This window comes from Excalfactoria chinensis, chromosome 2 (assembly GCF_039878825.1).
Source record: "Excalfactoria chinensis isolate bCotChi1 chromosome 2, bCotChi1.hap2, whole genome shotgun sequence".
NCBI classification, from domain to species: Eukaryota; Metazoa; Chordata; class Aves; order Galliformes; family Phasianidae; genus Excalfactoria; species Excalfactoria chinensis.
In genome coordinates this window covers 90,985,359-91,009,631 of record NC_092826.1, presented here as the reverse complement: position 1 = coordinate 91,009,631, position 24,273 = coordinate 90,985,359, and the positions used below count along the sequence as shown (strand labels likewise).

Genomic DNA, 24,273 nt, shown 5'->3' with positions numbered 1-24,273 from the left:
ATTATGTTGGATATTAGGAAAAACATCTTCTGTAAAGGAGTGATCAGACACTGGAATAGGCTGCCCAGGGAAGAGGTTAAGTGACTGTCCTTGTAGCTCCTCAGGAAATGTGTGGATTGGTACTAAGGAATGTGATACTAAGGAACGCAGTTTGTTGGGCAGCGTTATTGGTAGGTAGGTGGATGGTTGAACCAGATAATCTTAGAGGTCTTTTTCAGCCTTAAGGATTCTGTGATACCGTGACTGAAATGAACTGTAAAACCAGACCAAAATTTGCTTGGTTTAGATCTGTAGGATCAGTGTTCTAGCTTACAAAATTGGTTTTGGGTAAACTGGTAAGGGTTCTTAGATTTTATTTATTTATTTTCTCTGTAAGAATTGACCTTACAGGGTCAGTAGGGTCTCTTAACTGGCTCAGGATATTTCCAGAGCCTTCTGTGTTTATTCTTGCTAAATCGAATTCAGTATGATTCCTTGCTGTTACTGCTGCTGAATTTGCTTTTTTTTAAAAAAGCAAGGTACATTGTTCTGCCTTCTGTTTGGCATATCATGTATCTGCCATTGTGCTTTCATGACTGGCTCTCCCTCATTTTCATCATCTCCATCTTCCTCACTAATTCACTTAGTGCACTTTGATCCATGTTGTCTACCCAGGCATGTGTTTTTTTGTTTTCTTTTTGAATTCAGATTGCATCCTTACATATTTTAAGTCACAGAGTGGGAGTATAGATAAACTGTTTCTGAGGGTCATCTTTTTTGTCACAGCCTTTCTTACTCCTCTTCAACTTGCTCAGATCTTGACTTGATTCTCCCTGCACTCACTGTTGTTTTTCTTCATGTCAGCCACCCTCATTTTTCCGTAATGCAAGAACTGAAAACTGTAAGGCTTATCACTGCACACTCAGTTTAAAACAAATGAAAAAACAATGATAAATCACCCTGTGTTTGTTTGCAACACAGAAAGATGTGAGACTTCAAATTAGAGAAGACATGCTCACTTCAGAAGTATACTTATTTTGGGGATGTGGTCTCTTATTTACAAAGTTGATGTCAGTACAGTGAGACTGGTAGGAAACTTTTGTTGGTAGATCATTATTATTTACAGAAGTTAACTTCAGCTTCCAGTGGGGAAGACTGTGTAGATGAACCAGGAAAATTTACCTTTTCTAAACTTAGCCTTTGTTTATGAGATAGCACTTATATACTTGTTCATTTTGTATCAGCTGTTGCATTACTCTACTGAGATTCTTGTCATTAGCAGCAGGAAATCTTTGCTAAAGAAAGATATGGGTAAAGCTGAAATCAAAAAGCAATGGAGCAGTGTTGAGAATCAGTAAAAGAATAAGCAGAGAGAAGTAAAAAAGCAGCACACTGAAACTTTCTTTATGCTCTCAGGAACTGTCATATTTTGGAAAAATCCTTGAAATTGGACATGCGAATTAGAACAATTTCAGTTAAAAGGCTTTTAGTGAATGTAGTTATGCATAACTTAAGAAAGTATGGAAACTGCAATTTCCCATTACTTCCTTGTTTAAATTAATCTGTATTTTTATCTTTCTATCTGGGTGGAATAACATTTGTTTTTCCAGTTGCTGGCTTAGTCATTGGTACATGAATTAAAGTAAAAGTGTGTTCCTTATAGAGCTTTTGAAACTGTCCATTGGAGTAGTAAATCACAGAAAGAAGGTAGAGGACTACTGAAGTTGTAAAGCCCTGAGTGAAGATGTTGCCATTAAGGTAAACTAGTAACTGTTCAAAGTGTTCACCATGTGAGCATAGCTTGATATTGATGTCTTAGAAATCAGAAATGATTAGTGCAAGAGATTACAGGGGCAAAATAGAATTATTTCTTCTGCCTCTTTCCACCCTGTCAAAAATAAATGTGCTGGAGTGGAGGCTGTGTCCTTTAAGATTTGTGATATTTGAGAAGTTAAAAAAAAACAAACAAACAACAACAGCAACAAAAAAACCTGCAACAAAAAACAACTTGCAAAAAAAGAATATTATATATTCCAAGAAACAGTTTATATAAATTTTAAAGACATGAAAGTTAAAGTCATCATAGTATCATAGTATCATAGTATCGTGCGAGTTGGAAGGGACCTTAGAGATCATCGAGTCCAACTCCCGGGTTTCGAGCCCTCCATGTAGCGAAGTGGCACTTCTACCCCTGCGCCACAGGGGGGATTCGAACCCGGGCCCTCCAGTGCCGCAGGCAGCAGCTTAAACCACTGCGCCACACAGTCAAAAGAGAATTTTTAAGTTTCTGCCTAAGCTAATACTTGTAACTGTGTAATATTGTAAGTTGCATCTTAAGAGTTAGCTGGCAGTGGATTGAGGTATGTTGTTCTTGTTTCTGTTCTTTTCATTTAAATGTCTTTCCTAAAGGTGTATGTCTTATGACTTGAGGAGTCTTAGACTGTTTTATATCTGTAGAACAGCCTGTATTTGGTAAGTAGGGATATAAGAAGAGTAAATAGATTTACTAGATTATGAGAAGGGTTTGGTTTACTTTCGATTTTTAGTGTGAGACTAGGTACAAAGCAATTAGTATATGGTTGCTTATTACAAGGCAAAAACTTGCCAAATAGTTCAATGTGGTAATACTTTAGGATCGCTTCAATTATATTGAAATCAAATTTACTGTAACTAGAATGTAAATAAGCACTCAATGTCTTACATTGCTTTTAACATAAGTACAAGAGTAAGCTAATAACTTGTGTTAGAATAAAGGTAGTGTTTAATGTGTTTCTGCTTGTGTATTTTGAAAGTATTTTGTGTTTAGCTGTATTGCATATCCTGGGTAAATCACTGTCTTGGCTTAGAGATGGTAGAAACTCTGGGAGCCAAACTGTTGATAGCCACTTTGAGAGTTGCTGTTTGCTGAGTACAAGAGCATATGCTGAAATTCTCAATCAGACTTGCTGATTGAGTGGGAGGAAGTAAGATCAAGAAGTTAGGTTGGAAAAATGGGAAATAGAGAACTTGATGAGGGTTTTCATCTTGGATTTTCAAGTGTGTGGTTATAGTAAACATAATACTTTTTTCTTGTCTTTGGATGCCAAAGGTTAAACACTTATGCTTTGTACCTTGGCCAGAGAGAGCTGATAGTTGCTTGTAGTGACCATTTATGTGAATGTGGTCACTATGCTAATTAACTTGTCAAGGATGACAAGTTGCAGCAAGTGTCCAAATGAACTTGCACTTTATTTTTGATACCAGCAAACTTACATTCAGTTTTAGAAAGAGGACTTAGCATGTATAGATGTAAAATTTTGACTTCATTGCACATTTGTACATTTTGGAAACCTCGTAACATTTAAGTCTTTCAGATTATTCTAATGGCTGTCATTCTACCTTAGCTTATAACAGAAACTTGCTTCCCTAAAATGTTTGTATTTGGTGTGATGAAATTTAGTCACTCATACTGATAAGTGTAAGCTCATACTGATAAGTGTAACAGTATTTTTATTCTTATGCTAATTTCAATTAGACAAGGGATGAAATACTTGAAAATGACTAAGTGACTTCAGTTTCTGAGTGGCTACTGTGTTTTAACTATAGAAAATATCTCCCACAACCAAACCCAGCAAAAACAAGGCTCTCTGGGCTCTTGATCAGTTGGAAAAAACCTTTAAGTTCTTAGTGGGTCAAGAAGCTAGAAGCTTCAGATTATATCTGTAATTATACAGTTACTGAAGTAAGGTGTCTTTAAAACAGAAGTTGTATTAGGACATCAAAATAAAGTAGTAATTCCTGCATATTGTAAATCAGGCAGGTTTCAGTGTGCTTTTTATATGATTCCTGAAAATTAACTTACTCTTTTTTTTTTACAGAACTTATACAACATGAATGTTATTTTCCTCATATAGGATAGCTAAAAGAAATACAGCTTGTTACTAAAAGGTCAGTAAAAATCAAGATGCTGTTTTCAAGTGAGATCTGACGCCTTGCATATGGTGCCACCCTAAGTAATGAAAAGGAGAGGGAGTAGCACATCTCTCTGTTCTAGAGTTTTGGAAGACATACAAGAGCTGTTCTGAAAGTAATGCCTCCTGTTTTATTATGTTGGCCCACAACATCTAGCAGCTTATTTTGGAGGCATGGCAGTAGAGGTTGAAACTTCCTGACAACATTCCATTGTATTTTGGAAGTGGTGGGGCAGTGTGACAGAGTCATAGAATTGTAGAATTGCCAAGGTTGGAAAAGGGCCATGGGATCACCCAGCCCAACCATCTACTAATCACCAATAGTTCTCACTAAACCACGTCCCTCAACACAACATCCAAATGTTCCTTGAACATCTCCAGGGTCAGTGACTCCACTACCTGCCTGGGCAGTTCATTCTACTGCCTGACTACTCTTTCAGAGAAGTAGAATTTCCTAACATCCAGCCTGAACCTCCCCTGGTGCAGCTTGGAGCAATTCTCTCTAGTCCTATCACTAGTTACACAAGAGAAGAGGCTGACCCCTGGCTCACTACAACCTCCCTTAAGGTAGTTGTAGAGAGCAATAAGGTCTCCCCTGAGCCCCTTCTGAGTGAACAATCCCAGCTCCTCCACCACTCCTCATAAGGCCTGTGCTCTAGACCCCTCACCCACTAGCTTTGTTGCCCTTGTTTGAACACATTCCAGGGCCTCAATGTCTTTCTTGTAGTGAGGGGCCCAAAACAGGACATGATACTTGAGGCCTCACTAGTGCTGAGTACAGGGGGACAATCACCTCTCTGCTCCTGCTGGCAGCACTGTTTCTGTTGCAAGCAAGGATGCCATTGGCCTTGGCCACCTGGGCACACTGTCAGCTCATCTTCAGTCAAGCATCAATCAGTATCCCCAGTTCCATTTCCTCTACACAGTCTTCTTGCCACTTTGCCCCAAGCCTGTAGTGTTGCCAGGGGTTGTTGTGGCCAAAGTGCAGGACCTGGCATTTGGTGTTGTTGAACCTCATCCCATTGGCTTCAGCCTAGCTTTCCAGCCTGTCCAGCTGGATTTAACTCCATTCCCTGAGCCCAGCCCTCCAGCCAGTTCTTTACCCAGCCAAGGTTGTACCCATCCAAGTCAGCTTCTGCAGAAGATTGTGGAAGGCAGTGCCAAAGGCTTTGCTGAAATCTAGGTAGACCACATCAACAGCCTTTCCCTTGTCCACCAGATTAGTCACCAGATCATAGAAGGAGATCAGGTTGGTCAAGCAGGACCTGCCCTTTGTGAACCCATGCTGGCTAGGCCTGATCCTCTGGTTGTCCTGCACATGCCGCTTGATCTCCCTCAAGACAATCTGCTTCTCTGGCACCGAGGTCGGGCTAACAGGCCTGTAGTTCCCTGGATCCTCCTTGCAACCCTTCTTTAGATGGGAGTCACATTGACAAGCCTCCAGTCTTCTGCGACCTCATCAGTCAACAAGAAGCACTGATAGATAAAGGAAAGCAGCTCAGCTGTCACCTCTGCCAGTTCCCTCAGCACTCTCAGGTGAATTTCATCTGGCCCCATGGACTTGTGACAGTCCAGTTGCAGTAGTAGGTCTCTGACTGTTTGTTCCTGAATTGTTGGAGGTTTTGTCTGCTCCCCAGCTGAGACTACCAGGTCAGAGAGTGGAGTAACCTGAGGATAATTGGTCTGACTTTTAAAGACAGAGGTAAAGTAAGCATTCAGAACCTCTGCCTTTTCCTTATCCTCAGTGGTCACATTCCCAGCCTCATCCAGTAAAGAATGGAGATTCTCCTTAATTCTCCTCTTACTGTTGATGTATTTGTAAAAGAGTTTCTTGTTCCTTTTTGCCCCAGCAGCCAGGTTGAGTTCAAGCTGTTTTTTTGCCTTTTTTATTATCTTTCTGCACATCTTAACAACTTCTCTGTACTCTTTCTGAGTCACCCATCCCTTCTTCCACAGGCGGTAGATTCTCTTTTTCTCCCGGAGCCTCAAGAATAGCTCCCTATTCATCCACGCTGGTCTTCTTCCCTGCTGGCTCATTTTGCGGCTTACAGGTACAGCCTGCTCCTGCGTCTTTAAGACTTCCTTCTTGAAGAGTGACCAGCCATCTTGTCCCCTTTACTTTCCAAGACTGAATGCTAGGGGACTCCCCCTGACTACTGAACAATTCCGCCCTCTGGAAGTCCAAGGTAGCAGTTCTGCTGTTCCCCCTCCTGGCTCCACCAAGAATCAAGAAATCTACCATTTCATGGTCACTCTGTCCAAGACAGCCCCTGGTCTCCACATCTCCCACCAGACCTTCTCTGTTTGTGAACAGTGGGTCTAATGTAGCAGCTCCTCTCCTAGGCTCTCTCACCAGCTGCATCAGAAAGTTATCTTCCATATACTACAGAAACCTCTTAGACTCTGTCTTCTGCGCTGTGCTGTATTCCCAGCGTATGTTGGGGAAGTTGAAATCCCCCATAAGGAGAAGGGCTGGTGATATCACAGTTTCTGCCAGCTGCTCATAGAACACCTCATCTGTCTCTTCATCCTTGTTCAGTGATCTGTAGCAGATGCCCAGCAAGTTGTCTGCCTTGTCAGCCCTTCCCCTGATCTTTACATGCAGGAATTCAGCTCAGCCATAGGCTTAGTAACATCAAAACACTCTCTAACATAGAGTCACGCCACTACCCATCCTTCCTTACCTATCCTTCCTGGAGAGTTTGTAGCCATTCATTGCAGCACTCCAGTCATGGGAGCAGTCCCGCTATGTTTCTGTAATGGCAACTAGGTCGTAGCTTGCTTGCCGCACACTGACTTCCACTCTTCTTGTTTGTTGTCCATGCTGCTTGCATTTGTGTAGACACATTTCAGCTGGGCCCCTTGCCTCACCTCTAATCCCATTACTGCTCCCTCGGCTGATCTCTAGAAGGCCTGATGTTATCCCCTTCCCTCTTCATATATAGTTTAAAGCCCTCTCAACAAGTCCAGCCAGTTCCTGGCCAAGGGCCCGTTTCCCACTTTGAGACAGGTGATACCCATTGGCAGACCTCAGGCCAGGTGCCAAGTAGACCACCTCATGATCGAAGAACCCAAAATTCTTGCATTTGAACCAGCCTCTCAGCCACGTGTTTATAACATGGGTTTTCCAGGTTGTCTCAGTGTCCTTCCCTGACACTGTAGGAATACAGGCAAATACTACTTGTATGCCTGCTCCATCAGTTAACCTCCCCTTGTCTCCTAAAATCATTTTTTGTAGTCCTCAGGCTTCTGTCAGTGACCTCATAACTGCCAGCCTGAACTGTCAATAAAGGATAGTAATCAGAGGGGTGGATCAGAATAGTAAGTTTTCTAGAAATATCCCTGAGCTAAGCTCCATCACCAGGCTGAGCAGTTTGTCCACCTGCTCGCACTTCATGCAGGTGGGGTCATTATTGAGTGGGTTGTTGTAATGGTTATAGCACCTTCTCTTAGCTAATTAAGGGATCGGTCTTCAGTTGTGAACTTTTGTACATTGACTAAGTGTTTTTTAGGAGCTGGAACAAATACATACGTGTTCTTTATTTTTACTAAACTGTTCAAATTCTAGGCTGTTTACTTTTTACAGATTAGTAAGAGTAATGGTCAGTTACTTTTTATAGGTACTGATAGAGTTATATAGGTTCAAAGCAATCGTCTTTTGCTTATGTGAAGAGTTCAAGTAGTACCAAAATTTAAAAGTTTATTATCTTGCATTCCAGAGATGAAATTAATTTGCTTGCTTCCTCTTGCAGCATAATAGGATTGTAGGACTACTAGGACTGTATTCCAGGCTTGTGGGTGTGTAATATGCACTTCAAACTGTGGCCTCAAAAAGGGGTGAATAGCCGCTCATGGACCTTTGGTCTTCCTGGCTTTCGTGCAAAGCTGTGAGATTACACAGTATCACAGTATCACAGTATCGTGCGAGTTGGAAGGGACCTTTGAGATCATCGAGTCCAACTCCCAGGTTTCAAGCCCTCTGTGTAGCAAAGCGGCACTTCTACCCCCTGCACCACAGGGGGGATTCCTTCATTATTAGTTCTGTAGTGCACTTGTTTAGGACACTGAATAAGATATGGTTTGTTTTACACTTTAAAAGCAGCAAAGGTGTTATGTACATTTTATGGGATATATATAGCTTTTGTTGGTGTTTTTTCTCCCCCTAATCTTCCAAGTAATTGTTGCTCATGGAAAAGAAAGATTTGCATTAGAAACAGGTTGAAATGAGATAGTACTTGTTGCACAGATTGATGTAATGGAAATATTTCTAAATGTTTTTTTACTTTGAACATGAGGTTTGAACGCTTAGAGATGGCAGAAAGTAAAGGCCTGTTTGTTTGTTAGATTCTGTGTTACTGTGGAAAGGCAGATTGATTGAAAAACCTAAATGTTATCCTTTCCTAGCCTTGCCCCACTCCCTATAATTTGCAAGAAGATCATACAGGGAGGGTATAATGTAAAATTTAGCCTTGAAAACTGTGTGAAATCTCAAGTGGAATGTGCAGTAGTCTAGAAATGACGTGACAATGAACAGATTTTAGACCCTGGAAGAATATATATTCTACTGCAAAGAGATGAGAACAAATAATAAGATTTATCAGCCTTTGGCCCTATCCTTGAAATTAAGAAATGTTGCACGTGACTCTTGGCAGATGCAGACTTCATTATCATAAAGCACTATTTCTTTCTCTATAGAAGCATAACAAAGACTAGCAATGTTTCACTGCAAATGGGTTATAATGTCATTTGAATTTGATCCTTGTTTATTTCAACTTGATTACTTGTTTTTTTGTTGTTATTTTGTTGGTTTTTTTAATTTTTTTTTTTTAATTTTTTTTTTTTACCATGCTAACTGCTTTGTCACTTAGGAGAATCTTGTAATTCTTCTGCATTGCTAATTCTGATTGCTACAGTGGAGGACTTCTGTAAAAGCGAATCCTCAATTAATTTTCTTCCTACTTTTGACTGCATATTCTCTTGCTCATACAGACACTTCAGGAAAGTGATGTTCATTTACTTAACAAATAAATTCATGTAGGCATGCATTTGCCAGATAAAGATTCTTCCTAAAATACCTTGGATTTTAAGATTACCTGCGATAGAACCTCAAATCTAGAAAGGTTTAGTGATAAAGAGGAAATTTAGTAAGATTTAGTATTTTCTGGTTGTCTTAGATAACTGTTACGATGTTTGTTAACACCATAAGTTCTAACTAAACTTTGAGCTGATCTGAAGCACTAGGGTTTTCTTGTTGTATAGAAAGGAAACACTTCTTAGTAGGATATTATCTGCTACTTGGAACGGCTACTTCTTTTTTCTAATTAGCATAAGGTTTTTATTGTCAGCAATACTGATAGATTTGGGCTTTGGATGGATCTGAACACTACCAGTCGTATTTTGAAGCACATTACTACACTGCAGAATTTCTTGTTTCTTGTATTTCAGATCTCATAATGGATTTCTTATCTGTGTGAATTATACCATTGATTTTCTTATTTCCTCTAGTGGAATGTTTTATAATGTATACTGTTGTTTTTTTTTTGTTTTTCCTCATGCAGATTATCTTCCTGGGGAGCATCGCTGTTTGCATATAAAGAATCTCTTGCTGAGTTACTGCAATTGAGTGTAGAATGTTACTTTACTTGTGATTCTGATGGAGGAATAACCTGATCTCAGGCTGCTGCACTGGAAGACTTTACAGGAAATAAAACATGTCATCTAATAGGAGTCAGAACCCACATGGACTTAAACAGATTGGTCTTGACCAGATATGGGACGACCTAAGAGCTGGAATTCAACAGGTTTACACCAGACAAAGCATGGCAAAATCCAGATATATGGAACTCTACACGTATCCTACTGTCTAAGCCAATTAATACTTTCATTGTTAGTACAAGATAGTGTTTTACATATTTAAACTCAAAATTGCTTTGTATTTGACTTAGTCATTTCTAAGAATATTTTTTCATTTTGAAGATTAGCCTTTTCTGTTTAATTTGTCTGGCAAGTAAGAGAAAACAATCTGTTGTCTGGAAAATTGCAATGAAGTATACATCTGAATTTCATATCTGATTATGATCATTTTGACAGAACAGATATTTAAAATGTTTCTATTAATAGGTCTAATTTTGAGTTGACAATACAGTAAAAGAAACAGAAAAAAACTTATCTCCCTGTTCATGTTAGTTTTTGTCATTATACTGTGGGTCTTACTTGCAGTGATGTCCAGTTACCTTGAAAATGTTTCCATTCTTAACCTCAGAATAGTACTTTATTCTTAGTTGATTTTATAACTTTCCAGCTATTGTGAGGGTGTGCACTGTGCATTTATCTTGAATTTCTAGCTTGAATCTAAGAACTTCTGAAATTTTCCATCATCTCCCATGTTTGTTGCTGTATGTGTTTACTAAGCTACTATTTGGTAGATTTTAGGCGACTTGGTTTTGTCAGGTAACGTGTAAAGACCTTTAATCACTAATTTTAAGGAGAATTGTGCCTCTTTTTGTACTACAGTTTCAGTGTTTGGCTTCCGAACTTTGTTTGGAAACTGAGAAATCCTACTTTTTTGCCTTATCAAGGAAGAAGTATATAAATGGATTTGATGAGGAACCACAGTAAGATAAAACTTCTCAACAGACCTCAGTTTTTCAGCTGGTGGTCTGAGTTTGCTTTACAAACCTACTATGTAGCAGAATACGTGCTCCTTAAAAAGATTGTAGTACAGCCAACATGTAGACATCTATGATTAATGAAACTGTAGTTGAATATATTTTTCTCTTTTTTCAAGCAATTCTGATATTTTTCATATTCTTTTATTTTTTTTTAATAGATTATTATTCTGATACATAAAACCATGCTTAAAGCTTTTTCTGATACATATTTGGAATTGCACATCAAGTTTTAGTCACTATTAATTTATTTGAAAAGACAAACTTTAAGGCTACGAGGTAATTGGATCTGTGATTCTCCTAGCTTTGTAAGAAGACAAAAGTTGGTTTTCTGTACATGTGATTATATGATCAGGATGATTACAAAATCTTATCTGTACCTGCAGACTCTGTGCTCCAAAGGGTGAAAAAAACATTGAACAGTCTGAACAACTTGACTACTTCTTTAGTAGAGGAGGGAAGCTGGAATACCATTTGGTTTAGGATCAGAACTTTTCTAAGACTTGAGGTGACTGATTCCTTGTGGTGCTAGTAGTGGTATTGTTCTTGACCAAATGAAAGAAATCTACGGAAGTTTGGAAAGTTTCACACATAATAGAACCTTGGAATGCCTCCTGTTGGCCCACAGTATTAATTGTGTTGATGGCATGGCAGAGTTTGAAACTTCCTGACAACATTCCACTGTATTTTTTTGCTGTGCAGCAAATGGCAGTTGGAGGGGCAGTTTGACAGAATAGTGTCTGACTTGAAAGTGTGTATGAAGCAAAGGTGTCATAGAATTCCTCCATGTGGAAAAAATGGCATCCATTGACATTCCTGGACTCTTGCTGAACATTAATAGAGACTATGCAGTGAATGTTAGTATAGAGTTGGTGGGTGGTATGCTTCAGCAGTGGTAACAGTGGGAATTTTTAGGAGCTTGGCTTGTAGGCTGTTGTTCATAGTTGGTGAAAATGAATAGTTAATGGTGATTATGTTGAGAAGTAGTGGTTTGTAGCTGAGAACGTGCTTTATCAAATAGTGTTATTGTGCTCTTGTAGTTTCCACAGAAATAAATGAGGCATTACTTTCAGGGTGACCTACATACTTAGTATAATGTTACTCTTAGAACATTTGCCTTTGTCTTCTCTAGCTGATGTTCAAATGTTCATGGGATGAGGAAGGGGTATATTGCACATTAACTTTGCATTTCCTTCTTGCTGTTGCTTCAAGAGAAGCAGCAAGAGAGGTTGGGCCTGAAAATTTTAAGGTGAGTTTTGCTTCTTTCACAAGTGACTTTATTTTGTGCATAATTCTGGTGGTTGACTTCTGTTTGTGGATTAATTTAATAATATGGGTACTTCTGATTATTCAGATTAGGCTGAGTTATGAAAGAGCTCTGACGATAATAATGTGGTTTTCATCCAGTATCAAGTGCATATGTCCAAAATGGTTTAAAGGTTTGCTTGCTCAATGAGTCCAGTAGGCTGATAGATTTATTTTCAGGATACTCTTGACTATGAAAGAACTTGGATTGGAAAGCAAAACAAGTTTGTTTCAGCTGCAGCTGTAATGTCTGAGGATAGTCCTATTCTTTTTTTAAAAAATGCCGGATCATGTGACACCAAGTTGGAAATGTTGTGGACAGTGTGCTCATGTGAAACAGTGGATTCAGTCTCTGAGTATGGGTCAGAGCTTGTATTTAAGATGGGATTTCTCTTTCTCTTTTTTTTTTTTTTTTTTTTCTTTTCCCTATCAGAAGAAGTAATGCAGGGATTATTCCAAAGTTTTTCTAGATTTGGGAATGCTGGAGACATGAACCAAGAAGTCTTGTTTCTGAATGGTAGTTTGAAATATTCTCATCCTTAATCTTACTAATCTAGATTAATTTATGCTTTTGATTTCAAGATTTTTTTTGTTTTATTTTTTTTCTGTTAGATCAGGCCATTACCAAATATTTCTTAGTACTGCAGATACTCACGTGGTTCACTTTTGCTATTCCAGCACACCTCATCAGTCCTATCTCTTCACCGTTGCTTACAAACTTCTGGCGAATTGTACTATAATTACATTCTTGTGCATGTTCTTCATTTCCAATAGTTTCCGTTTCCTTTATTTCCTATAGTTTCTGTTTAGAAAGAAAATTCCTTTAAAATGGTGCTTGCTTTCAAATACAACTGTTTTCCCCCTAGCCCTCCCCAGTTGAAATGAAGCACTTTATTTGTGCACTTTTCTGTCTCTTACTGAGATAATATGGCTATTTCTAGTACTGAAGAGCCTAGTAACTCTTGCAGCAATAGTGTCTTAGGCTGTGTTACAAGCATGTGTAGAATTACCTGGCAAACATCAACTTCATCCAGGAAAGATACATAGTGAAGAAGTTTAACTATATTTCTAGAATGAAAGCATGGGTTATTGATTATCCATTGCATTAAAAATCACAAAAGATTATTGTGATGTGATTATTTTGAGGTAGTCATTTCATCTCAGATATTAGCAAAAAGAGAAACTTTAAATAATGATATAGTGTATTAACATTTAAAAAATTCTGGATGACTTAGGATAATCTCCCTGTTTGTAAAATGGAATACATAAATATATTCAACATGTTCTTACCTATGGGTAGTCAGTACCAGTAAAACATTTTGCCCAAGCAGCGTCATGTTATTACCTTGGCAACTATTTGCTAAGATCTCTGTAATTGCTTCAGTTGGAATCCTTGTCCTGGGGGCTTTCACTAGAAATCCTGTCTTTAGTGAGGTTTTTAATAAGCAGAAGTACCGATCACATGGATTCAATATTGCTAGGCGTACAGCATGCTTTTTTCCCCTCTGAACAGGCTGTTACTCTTTCTGCATAGAAAAAGATATCAGCTTGTTAGGGCATGCAGTATATAAATCTTGGAAAGTGTTCCTCTTCACAGAATCACAGATCACAGAATCACAGAATCACCCGGGTTGGAAGGGACCTCAAGGATCATGTAGTTCCAACCCCCCTGCCTAGCAGGGCCACCAAACATACGCCTTTACTAGATCAGGTTGCCCAGAGCCCCGTCCAACCTGGTCTTGAACACCTCCAAGGACGGGGCATCCACAACCTCCCTGGGCAGCCTGTTCCAGGACCTAACCACTCTCCTAGTAAAGAACTTCCCCCTAACATCCAACCTAAATCTTCCCTCTTTTAACTTAAAACCATTTCCCCTAGTCCTGCTATTATCAGCCCTTTCGAAGAGTTTGCTCCCCTCCTGGGAGTAAGTTCCCTTCAGGTATTGAAAGTCTGCAATGAGGTCACCCCGCAACCTTCTCTTCTCCAGGCTGAACAAACCCAACTCCCTCAGCCTGTCCTCATAGGGGAGGTGCTCCAGCCCCCTGATCATCTTCGTGGCCCTCCTCTGGACCCTTTCCAAAATCTCCGTATCTTTTTTGTACTGAGGGCTCCACACCTGGACACAGTACTCCAGATGGGGCCTCACAAGAGCAGAGTAGAGAGGGACAATCACCTCCCTATCCCTGCTGACCACCCCTCTCCTGATGGAGCCCAGGATCCCATTTGCCTTCCGGGCTGCCAGAGCGCACTGCTGGCTCATGTTAAGTTTCTCATCTATTAGGACCCCTAGGTCTTTCTCTGCCGAGCTGCTCTCAAGGACAACTCCTCCCAGCCTGTACAAGTGCCTGGGGTTCTTCCAGCCCAAGTGCAAAACCTTGCACTTTGCCGTGTTGAACCTCATTAGGTTCACCCGAGCCCAGCTTTCCAGCCTGTCAAGGTCCCTCTGAATGGCATCCGTTCCCTCCACCGTATCGACTGCACCACTCAGCTTGGTGTCATCAGCAAACTTGCTGAGGGTGCACTCCATTCCCTCATCGATGTCATTAATAAAGATGTTAAAGAGCACCAGTCCCAAGACAGACCCTTGAGGGACACCGCTCGTTACCGGCCTCCACCTGGACATAGAGCCATTGACTACCACCCTCTGTCTGCGGCCTTTCAACCAATTGCTTATCCATCTAGTTGTCCACCCATCAAATCCACTTCCCTCCAATTTGGAGATGAGGATGTGATGGGGGACCATGTCAAAGGCCTTGCTCAGGTCCAGGTAAATGACATCGGTCGCCTTCCCTTCGTCCACCAACGCCGTCACTCCATCATAGAAGGCCACAAGATTAGTTAAGCATGACCTTCCCCTGGTGAAGCCATGCTGGCTGTCTAGGATCACGTGCTCGTTCTTTATGTGATCAAGCATGTTGTCCAGGATGATCTGTTCCATAATCTTCCCAGGCACGGAGGTGAGACTCACCGGCCTGTAGTTACCCGGGTCCTCCCTGCTCCCCTTCTTGTAAATGGGAGTGACGTGACCCTTCCTCCAATCATCCGGGACCTCACCTGACAGCCACGACTTCTCAAATATGATGGAGAGCGGCTCAGCAACCACCTCAGCCAGCTCCTTCAGGACTCTGGGATGCACGCCATCTGGCCCCATAGACTTATACTCATTCAGTCTAAGGAGGCAATCTCGGACTTGCTCTGCCCTTACAGTGGGGAGGGATTTACCTCCTTGGTCCCCACATCTTCCTTTTGAGATTCCTTGATTCAAAGCCATTCTTTCATTTTAATGTTAGATTGTTTAAGGTTACTGTGGATACATCAAAGCAACCTCAGCTGTCTACTATTAATCATATTTAAATTCAGTACAATGTTTATTACTGGTTAATGCTTATGTGGAATGTGAAGATAGAGGTAATGGTATATATGTATGCTTTTTGAAGGATCTACTTCTTGTGCAGAAATGTAGATATAGTGGCATGGTCTTGGGTATTCTTGTGAAAGTTGCTGCTTTGGAATTCAAGAAGTGCAGAACGTATTTATACTAGTGTGATCAGTTCCTTTAATTTTCTTCTCTACGCTGATTGCTTCCTATTCTACTTATATAGCAACAAAGAATATTCTATAGAAAGCAGGCTTCTGTCAATTTAAGAACTTTAAACCTAAAAACAGCCTCAGTTCTTTTGGTTCTTGCATGTTGAAATAAAGAGTGTAGACTTCATGTATGTATTTATGTTTGAAAATGCCTTTTTTTCTTGTACTTCAGTATTTCTCTGCTGTTCTCTTGAGCTTATATGATATGGAGAGAAACAAAATGTTACCTGCTAATCTTCAAAAAGTGTTTGCTGGAAGTTTCTCAGATCTCAGATGTACATTAATGTGTCAGAATTTTACGCCTGAATTCTAGTGAATGCATGATTGATTCTGTGACAGATTCTTTCATTCTCTGCCTCAGTCCTTTCCTGGCTATAATGGGAATGGCTTAACAAAGCAGTAGTGCATCGTACAAAGACTTAAATGTGTGCTTCTTTTTCTTCATCCTTTTGGTTTGTTTAAACTTTGTAGGATATCTGTAATTTGTGTTAGTGAATGAACTGAACACATGTAGAAGAGACTCTTGCTGATACCTCCCTGAAAATAATCAAGGCTTCTGGTTTTGTGTTTATTTTTATGAGTTTTTTCTTTGGTTATTTTATTAACAAGCAGTTTAAGTCATATAGATGTGTCTACATCTTTTAGAAATTTTAGATACGCATAAGGTTGTGTTATAAAATTGGAAGCGTCCATGTTGAAATTACTTTAATCTTTCTGAAGAAAATATGTGAAATACATCCCTATTTAAATAATAACTATATTGCTTCTATCAGTGGTGGTTTTACAAGTCTAGAAAACAATATTCTTTTTGTCGAAGTTTTCAATAACTTCCTGTATATACATTATTCTTGCATAGCTTTGGAATTATTAACAAAAATACAAATATTTGACAAATGTAGCCAATCTGAGACTGTTCTACTGTGACTTATCCTTGAGATGACAGAGTACTCAGCATATAGTTAACTACTGCTGTTAATTATAATCAAAATAGCAAATTTATGCTTAAAAATGATCTTTATATGAAAGGGATTAGAAGCAGCAATAGAAACTGATTAGGAAGTTGTTTGGCTTTCTTGCTATTGTTGTTGCATACTTTTGAAGGCCTTATTGTAATTCCTCTGCTTTGTGGCTTTGTACTATACTATCTCTACTTACTCTTTAGTTCCTTTTATTTTTTTATTTATCTGTTCCTCAAGCAGACTTATTGTGGCTGTGCTAATTTTTCACAGCAATATGGAAAAGCTGTGGGAACCCAGCTGCCCCACATATAGTGGAATCCATTTTAAAGAAAATGGAGCTTCTGATTTTATGATTACTTAAAATCAGGGCCTTGTGGAAGTGAGTTATCTGTACCATCTATACAAAGTCCAAGTATTTTCCTGCTGTGTTGTATTACAGAACTGATACTTGTCCCCTATAATTTCTCTTTGCACTTGATTATTCAGCAAAAAGTCCTACATGGAGTATTTTAGCACTTTTCTGGGGCAGAAGTTAGTTTAGAGGTGGCCACGGCACTCTCAATCTTCTGTTTTGGTAGTGTATTTGCTCAGAAAGTTTATGCAGTATTGAGTGTTTCACATTCCATGCTGACAAAAGTTCAGAACTGCTCAGCTAATGATGTGGGAAAAAGTCAAATGGTTAATGTAAAGGCAGTCACTTCCCCAACCCAAATTGATGGTGGTATGCATGAACTCCTGTACTACTGAAAAAAGCAGGTGGCAAGGATGAGGTAAAGCACTCAGGTGCATTATTTCTGGATATTTTCCTTCAGTGGAAATGACAATGATGTACAGGGCCATAAATTCATTATGGAATAGTAATGTGGGGAACACTTCTTTTGATCAGCTCCTTTTTAAGTAAAGACTGTTAAAAGCAGTGCATGTTGTACTGAAGGGGGTAAAACTAGTTTTTGTCTCTCAGTGCTTCTTGTGTCACATTTTAGGGAGGAGTGCAGTTTCACTATAGTGCAGGCCATTGGTAAATTAACTTCTCTCCTTGTTATTGTGTGAGAATCACTAAATGAAAATACCCACATAAATGTTTTCTAAGAGGTACTTTGCTGCAAGCAGAACATAAAGTCATAGAAACATTAAGGTTGGAAGGACTAACAAGATCACCAAGTCCAACCATCAACCCATGCGTTTAGACTATGTCACTTTGTTCAACATCTGCATTTTTTTGAAAACCTCCAGGGACGGTGACTCCACCACCTCCCTGGGCAGTGTGTTCCAATACCCCACCACTCCTTCTGAAAAGAAATTTTTCCTAATATCATACCTGAACCTCCCCTGGTGCAACTTGAAGCCATTAGCTTTTGTCCTGTCACTAGCTACCTGGGAAAAGAGGCTGAGCCCCAGTTTGCTAAATCCTCCTTTCTGGTAGTTGCAGAGAGTGATAAGATCTCTCCTGAGCTCCTTTTCACAGGGTAGATCAAGTACGAGGCAGTGCACACACTCATCTCAGTGAACACATAGCAGCCCCATAATAAAGCTCCACCAAAAGGCAGAGGTGGTCCTATCTGAGTTTATAAGTCATTCTGTCAGAAGTTAGGTTTAGCAGGTAAGAATGTAGATTTGGGGTAAGAAAGTGTGAGAGAGCAGTCTTTTATGTGTAATATGTTGGAGTTCTGTATTTACAAGCTGCCTTCCATACAGGCAATTCAGTATAGCAGGTGCAGAATAACTAAAGTAGAGTGCTCAAAAAGTTTTATTTTGGACACTTTGGTTATCAAAACTCAAACTGGAATAGTGAATAAAGATGGCCACTACTAATGTATTTTATCTCTGAGATTGCTTTGGATGGGAATGGATAAAAGATTTAAGTCTATCTCAGGCTCAAAGCCACTTGATTTAGGAGACCTAGGGGAAGGAGAAGGCAAGATTCCCAATTGGGTGTTTATGAATCAGAGCCCTATATTCCTTGTGTCACTGTGAAGGATCTTCCCATATACAATTCAGAGCACCTTAAGTATTTTAAAGTTAAGCAGTGAGATAAACCCTGCGTTTTGTCTTTGTGAGAAGAGTGAGTTTTATATCCAGAGAAAAAATTGTACTATATAACGTCACTGTCTTCAATGGGGAATTCTGAAACAGAAGTGTAGATAGTAAAAGTAGTGGCAGTGCTGGGGCGCTTGAACAAACAAGTAGGAGCTGGAATAAATCAGTAATGTCCAGGAAATAAGTTTCTAGTAAGAGATAAGATGGTGATAAAGCTTCAGTACAAAAAAAGGTTTTATACTATTGGTTGATATAATCAGCTGGCACGTAGACAAAGTAGCAGGTGAAAAAACAAACAAACAAACAGTTCTTTTTCAAGTATGATTAGTCTTTAGGCAAAGAGCATTATCTTTCTGCTCAGAATGGGATACATTGTATATCCGTGTACTTGTTCAGAAAGTTTAGCAAATTTTTCCTTTCAAATTTGTCAAAAAAGACCACAAGCCTCTGTTCCTGGAATGCGGAGTGCACTTGTAAGTGGGCAGTTCTGTTTAAAATTTTGTCTTTTCTATTTTTTTAAAGAAATTACAGAGGAGTTAACTGGATGTTTTCTGAGATTTTTCTACTTAAGTTTTACTGTTTAAAAATCAGAAGCAAGTCTGTTGCTTACAATGACTATAATGTATTTTATATTGTAGGTTTCTAATCCTGTGTTGTTTTTTTTTAATCATGCAGATGTCTTCCATTTTATTGCGCTGGTCTTTCAGAAGGAGAAGACAAAAGTCACATCTCGGCAATACTTTAATACTATACTATACCATATACTATAATGCTATACTAATTTCCTAGTGTGTGGCATACCACAGGCAAAGCCTTGTCTAGTGTGGTTAAAGCTTGGCTTGTTAGTTAAAATAGAAGTTAAAACCGTGTTAGACCTTCTAGATTACTTACTACAATATTATTCTAACAAGGGATGTCACAGAGACAGCTGCCCTCAGACTCAACAGAAGTGTAACTGCTTAGCACCTTTGTTCTTGTCGGCTAATAATTTATTGAGTGAGACATCAGAGTAACTTCTTGTAGCATCCAAGTCCATATCCAGTTGAATTTCAGTGTTAGTTTCTTTCTTTTTTTTTTGTGGTGTGCTTTTTCTTCCACTTTGCTTACATGCATGAAGTGTTTCATACAGTGTGATTTCCATTTACTACTTTGGAAGAATATCAACAAACTACTGGTTTTCCTGGTGGTCTTATTAAGTAGAGCATTATGTAAGTTTAGTGTTTGCTTCAGTATTTGCTGTAAACTCTGCAATGTTTTACATGTTTTGCTACAGATAATTCTGGTTAAAATTATTTTTCCTAGTTTTGTTTTTATTTTACAGTGGTAAATGTGTCTTGTAATGTATTATGGTTATGTCATTTATGACCATATAAAAACAGCTTCTTGAAATTAACTTTTTTTTTTTCTTAAATTCTTAATAGCTTGTAGTCACACAGATATTCCTTAACTTCCTTGTTAGTCATGTTTATAACTACTGTACTAGTGTACACCAGTCTAATCAAGCACGAGGAGCAGGAGTACCTCCTTCTAAATCAAAAAAAGGTCAAACGCCTGGAGGTGCTCAGTTTGTGGGTTTGGAATTGTACAAACGACTAAAAGAATTCCTGAAGAACTACTTGACGAATCTACTCAAGGTAAGATAGTTGATTGGTATTTGTAGTAAGATGGGCTGAGTTGAGGAGAAAACTCATACCTGCAAAATAGAACTGTATGCAGTCATTGCAAGTGTATTGAATCAACTTGAAATCTGTTTTATATCAATTATTCTGTTAACCATTAGAAGGTATTGTAGGCTCTACCTTGGCATGAGCCTTTTTTCCTGATCCTGCAAAAGAGCTGTGTATGTGGGTTATTGAAGTATAATCAAATGTCAACTTAAGCTGTCCTGTAACAGTAACAAGTATAACCAGACTTCCTGATCAGATAACTAGCATGTTAGTAATCCTCAGAAGATGGTTGCCTGTGATGTTGAAAATGCTGGATGCTAGACACTAATTTACTAACTGCTAATAAGGCTGCTTTGTAAGATGGTGATTTCTAGTTATTTTTGTGAAGATGTTCAATATTGAGGTTTTAACTTGTAGGATTTTAATTTTGGGCAGCAATAAAAGAATTCTTGGAGTCCTGTAAGTATGCAGCTGCATAAATTAATTACAAGATGGAAAATTGTCTCCAGGTTTTATCCAGAATTCATTCCTGTTTCATTGCTGTGATCATTCAAACTGTTTCCACTTACTACCTGACAAATTTCTACAGAAGACCTATGCTCATTTGTTTAAGTGACCCAGGTAGTAACAGTAGGAGTGGATGTTATATTTTATAAGAGGTTATTTTTTTAATATTTTATTTAAAAATTTTAATAGTATCTTATAATGCGTTCGTATTATAGTTGTCTTGGTATCTTTTACATATCACACTGATCAGTCTACCTGTCTGTTTCCAGTGCAGATTTGTCTTGCTGTCTTGAAGGGAGTAGTGTCTCCTGGAGTTTTGTCTATGCTTTCCTTTTGTGGGTGGTTTTCTGTGCGTTATTTTTATTTTCTATTTTTTCTTTGTTTGAGAAGAGCCATTTTTGTTTTGTGCTTTATTATTGGAAGAATAAATTAATTAACCCTTATTCTTTTCTTATAAATTATTGTTTAGTGTAGATTTATTGTACACCTTTACATGTCTCTTGCACTTTAAGAGTACCCAACACTACTGGCAAACTTTTTTTTTTTTAGGATGGTGAGGATTTGATGGATGAAAGTGTGTTGAAATTCTACACTCAGCAGTGGGAAGATTATAGGTTTTCAAGCAAAGTACTCAATGGGATATGTGCCTACCTCAATCGACACTGGGTTCGTCGTGAGTGTGATGAAGGTCGTAAAGGAATATATGAAATTTATTCGGTAGGTAACTTCTGAAGTGAATGATCTGCTCATTCTGTCAGCTGGCATTTGTTGTATTACCACTGCTCCTGGAAATTTAGTGTTTGTAGGAAGTTCACAGGAAGTTTTAAGGTAGGCATTATTGTACAGCTTGCTGAAAGAAGTTTGACTCCTTTCCATGTTCTCTTAGGACACCCTTCTCTTCCCCCTGCCAACTCAGTGTATATGTAAATGTTTCATGAGATGTTCAATCCCCTTTGTACCCAGTGAGACTACCAGTATTAGACTGTCAAGTGCTGACTTGAGTACTTGCTGTATATACTGTTATCCACGCACATCTGCGTGGACTCATTTTTCCACTTAGAATTCAGTCAAGTGCTTCAAATAGGGAACAAGGAGCAAACTGCAGTTTTTTCTGTTTGCTTCAGTACACCTCTACAGATCTCATCCTTGCTGGTGACGTGTTAGGAAAGAGGAGTTATTTTACTGCTTCACTAAAATAACTTTGTGTTGGATAGATGATCAGCCTTTTACCCTTATTTAACTGCCTGTTACTTGTTCTGCCTTTCACTAGTCCTATGCTAAGGGATTCTGTAAGCCTAAATATCATCAATTAGAAAGAGCTGTCTATTGTCAGAGTTGCAAAGTTCATTACTTTTCAGAGCTGGTGGGAGATCACGCTCAGTCAAAAGGAACCCCGTAAGAGGAATTAGTAACAAAATAAATGGTAATTTTGCTGTAAATCTGTTTTACTGAATGAGAAATATGTGCACCACAACTTAATCATAAAAATTTGGAGTGTTTTGCATACTGTATCAGCTTTCCTTAGAAGTTACTGTGTGTATATGTGTATGCATGTCTGTATAAGTACTTTTTTATTCCATTTTTCTTCTCCCTTCCCTTACTTCCAGCTTGCCTTGGTGACCTGGAGAGACTGCTTATTCAGGCCATTAAATAAGCAGGTATATATAGATAGTATAATAGCAGTATTATATAAATATAAAACAACACATTATATCACAATGAAATATTGTATTTATTAATATTTCACTCTTGGTTACCAATACTTCATGATTAAAATACGGTATTATTAAGTAGAAATTAGATTTCACTTGAAGTAGTTACATCACTTCACTCATCAGTGTGAACATCAGCTTTTTTTACATAAAGATATAGCTGTTGAAGTTCTGCTCTTGCAAAGTTCTATTTCATGTATAAAATGCTCAGAAGTGTTGTTTAGGTACTTAATAAAGATTTTTTTAGGAATGAAAAAATTGAAATAAAGGGAACAAACACAAAAATCTTAAGTATATTCATACTCTTCTATGGCTCATGACTAATTGTACTGTAGTCACATCGTATAACTTGTAATGTGTAGCATATTGACTGTACTGTTTGTAGAAATTTTATATGTTCAGGTCTTTTTACATTTTATTCTTAAAGGGCTTAATTCGTGTTGAGTATAGGAATACATTCCTGATTAAATCTTGTTCTTGACCTATCAAAGTTTTCTCTGTTCTTGACTTGCTTTTATTCTGTGTTCCCTAAGGTGACAAATGCTGTATTGAAATTGATTGAAAAGGAAAGAAATGGTGAAACTATCAATACAAGGCTGATAAGTGGAGTCGTACAATCTTATGGTAACTGAGATTCCTTTTATGTTTTATTATTTTCTGTTCTAAAAAGTTAGAAAAATAATCTCATCAGACCTTGGAAGTAGCCTGCCACATCCTTGGATGTCCACTAAATACTTTTGATATAACTGTGTTTATTTTACTGTAAGTTTCTCTTCACGCATGTACAGTTAATAATAAAATATTTGTCAAGATTGAAAAGAGAATTGATGGACAAGAGCACTGGTTGCTTATGGGTCAGAAAGCTAAAAACATGATAGCTGATGGAACAGACTGTTCATTTTTTTTTCCATTTGCATAAAGTTGAGAGTTTTACCATGCAGATTAATGATCAGTTTAATTCCTAAAGATATATATGCTCATAACCTGTAACTCTAGAAGGGGGAATATGGAAGGGTAGTTTGAACCAAGTGTTGAGAATGTGAAGTTTATCATTTCCTGTAATCTGTTATATTAGGAAGTGTGGTTTCTATTAGTAACAACTTACACTGCTTATTTTTTAAGTACAAAATAAATGCTTAAGTAAATAAATAAATTATGCTGATGCTGTCACAGTTGATTTACCTTCATTTAAGTTAGAGGGGGGTGTGACGTATTTACTTAATAGAATCGTAGAATGGTTTGGGTTGGAAGGAACATTTAATATCATCTATTTCCAACTCTCCTGCTATGGGCAGGGATGCCTCTGACTAGACCAGGTTGCTCAGAGCTCCATCCATTGTGGCCTTGAATGCTTCCAGGGAGGAGGCATCCACATAATCTCTGGACAACCCGTTCCAGTGTCTCATCACCTTCACAGTAAAGAATTTCTTTCTAATATCTAGTATAAATCTGCCCTCTTCCAGTTTAAAGCCATTTCCCATTGTTCTGTTGCTACATGCCCTTATAAGAGGTCTGTCTCCAACTCTCCAGTAGACTTCCTTCAGATATAGGAAGGTATTTGCAAGAGACTAATTAATAAAAGATAGTCTTATCATTGTTTGCTTGTTTTTGTAGTGGAACTGGGGCTGAATGAAGACGATGCATTTGCAAAAGGACCTACACTAACTGTCTATAAAGAATCCTTTGAATCTCAGTTTCTTGCTGATACAGAGAGATTTTATACACGAGAAAGTACTGAATTCTTACAACAGAACCCAGTCACAGAGTACATGAAGAAGGTAGGTTATTTTCTGTGTAGAGGTAAAGTAATAAAAATTCTTGACTTATACTATCGGTTTCTTAAAATGGCAGTTATTTTACAGAGGCAAAATCAGTCAGCTCTTGTTCCATGAGGTGATTTG

The 24,273-nt window shown here is 38.5% G+C and overlaps 1 protein-coding gene across 6 annotated transcripts in view; it reads left to right on the top strand.

The window, feature by feature from the left end:
- The window catches only part of CUL1 (cullin 1), a 52,492-nt gene that overhangs the window by 5,214 nt on the left and 23,005 nt on the right, over positions 1-24,273 (top strand). For 3 of the 6 annotated variants that reach the window (XM_072327708.1, XM_072327705.1, XM_072327703.1), the window contains exons 2-7: positions 9,488-9,780; positions 19,946-20,120; positions 21,210-21,377; positions 22,268-22,318; positions 22,906-22,996; positions 23,987-24,150. In XM_072327708.1, coding sequence (XP_072183809.1) covers positions 9,641-9,780; positions 19,946-20,120; positions 21,210-21,377; positions 22,268-22,318; positions 22,906-22,996; positions 23,987-24,150 — 789 coding nt within the window. In that variant the 5' untranslated portion in view covers positions 9,488-9,640. Of the gene's footprint in view, positions 1-1,642; positions 1,738-3,836; positions 3,907-9,487; positions 9,781-19,945; positions 20,121-21,209; positions 21,378-22,267; positions 22,319-22,905; positions 22,997-23,986; positions 24,151-24,273 lie in introns of those variants that run through there. The other 3 variants (XM_072327707.1, XM_072327706.1, XM_072327709.1) reach the window with 2 other exon arrangements.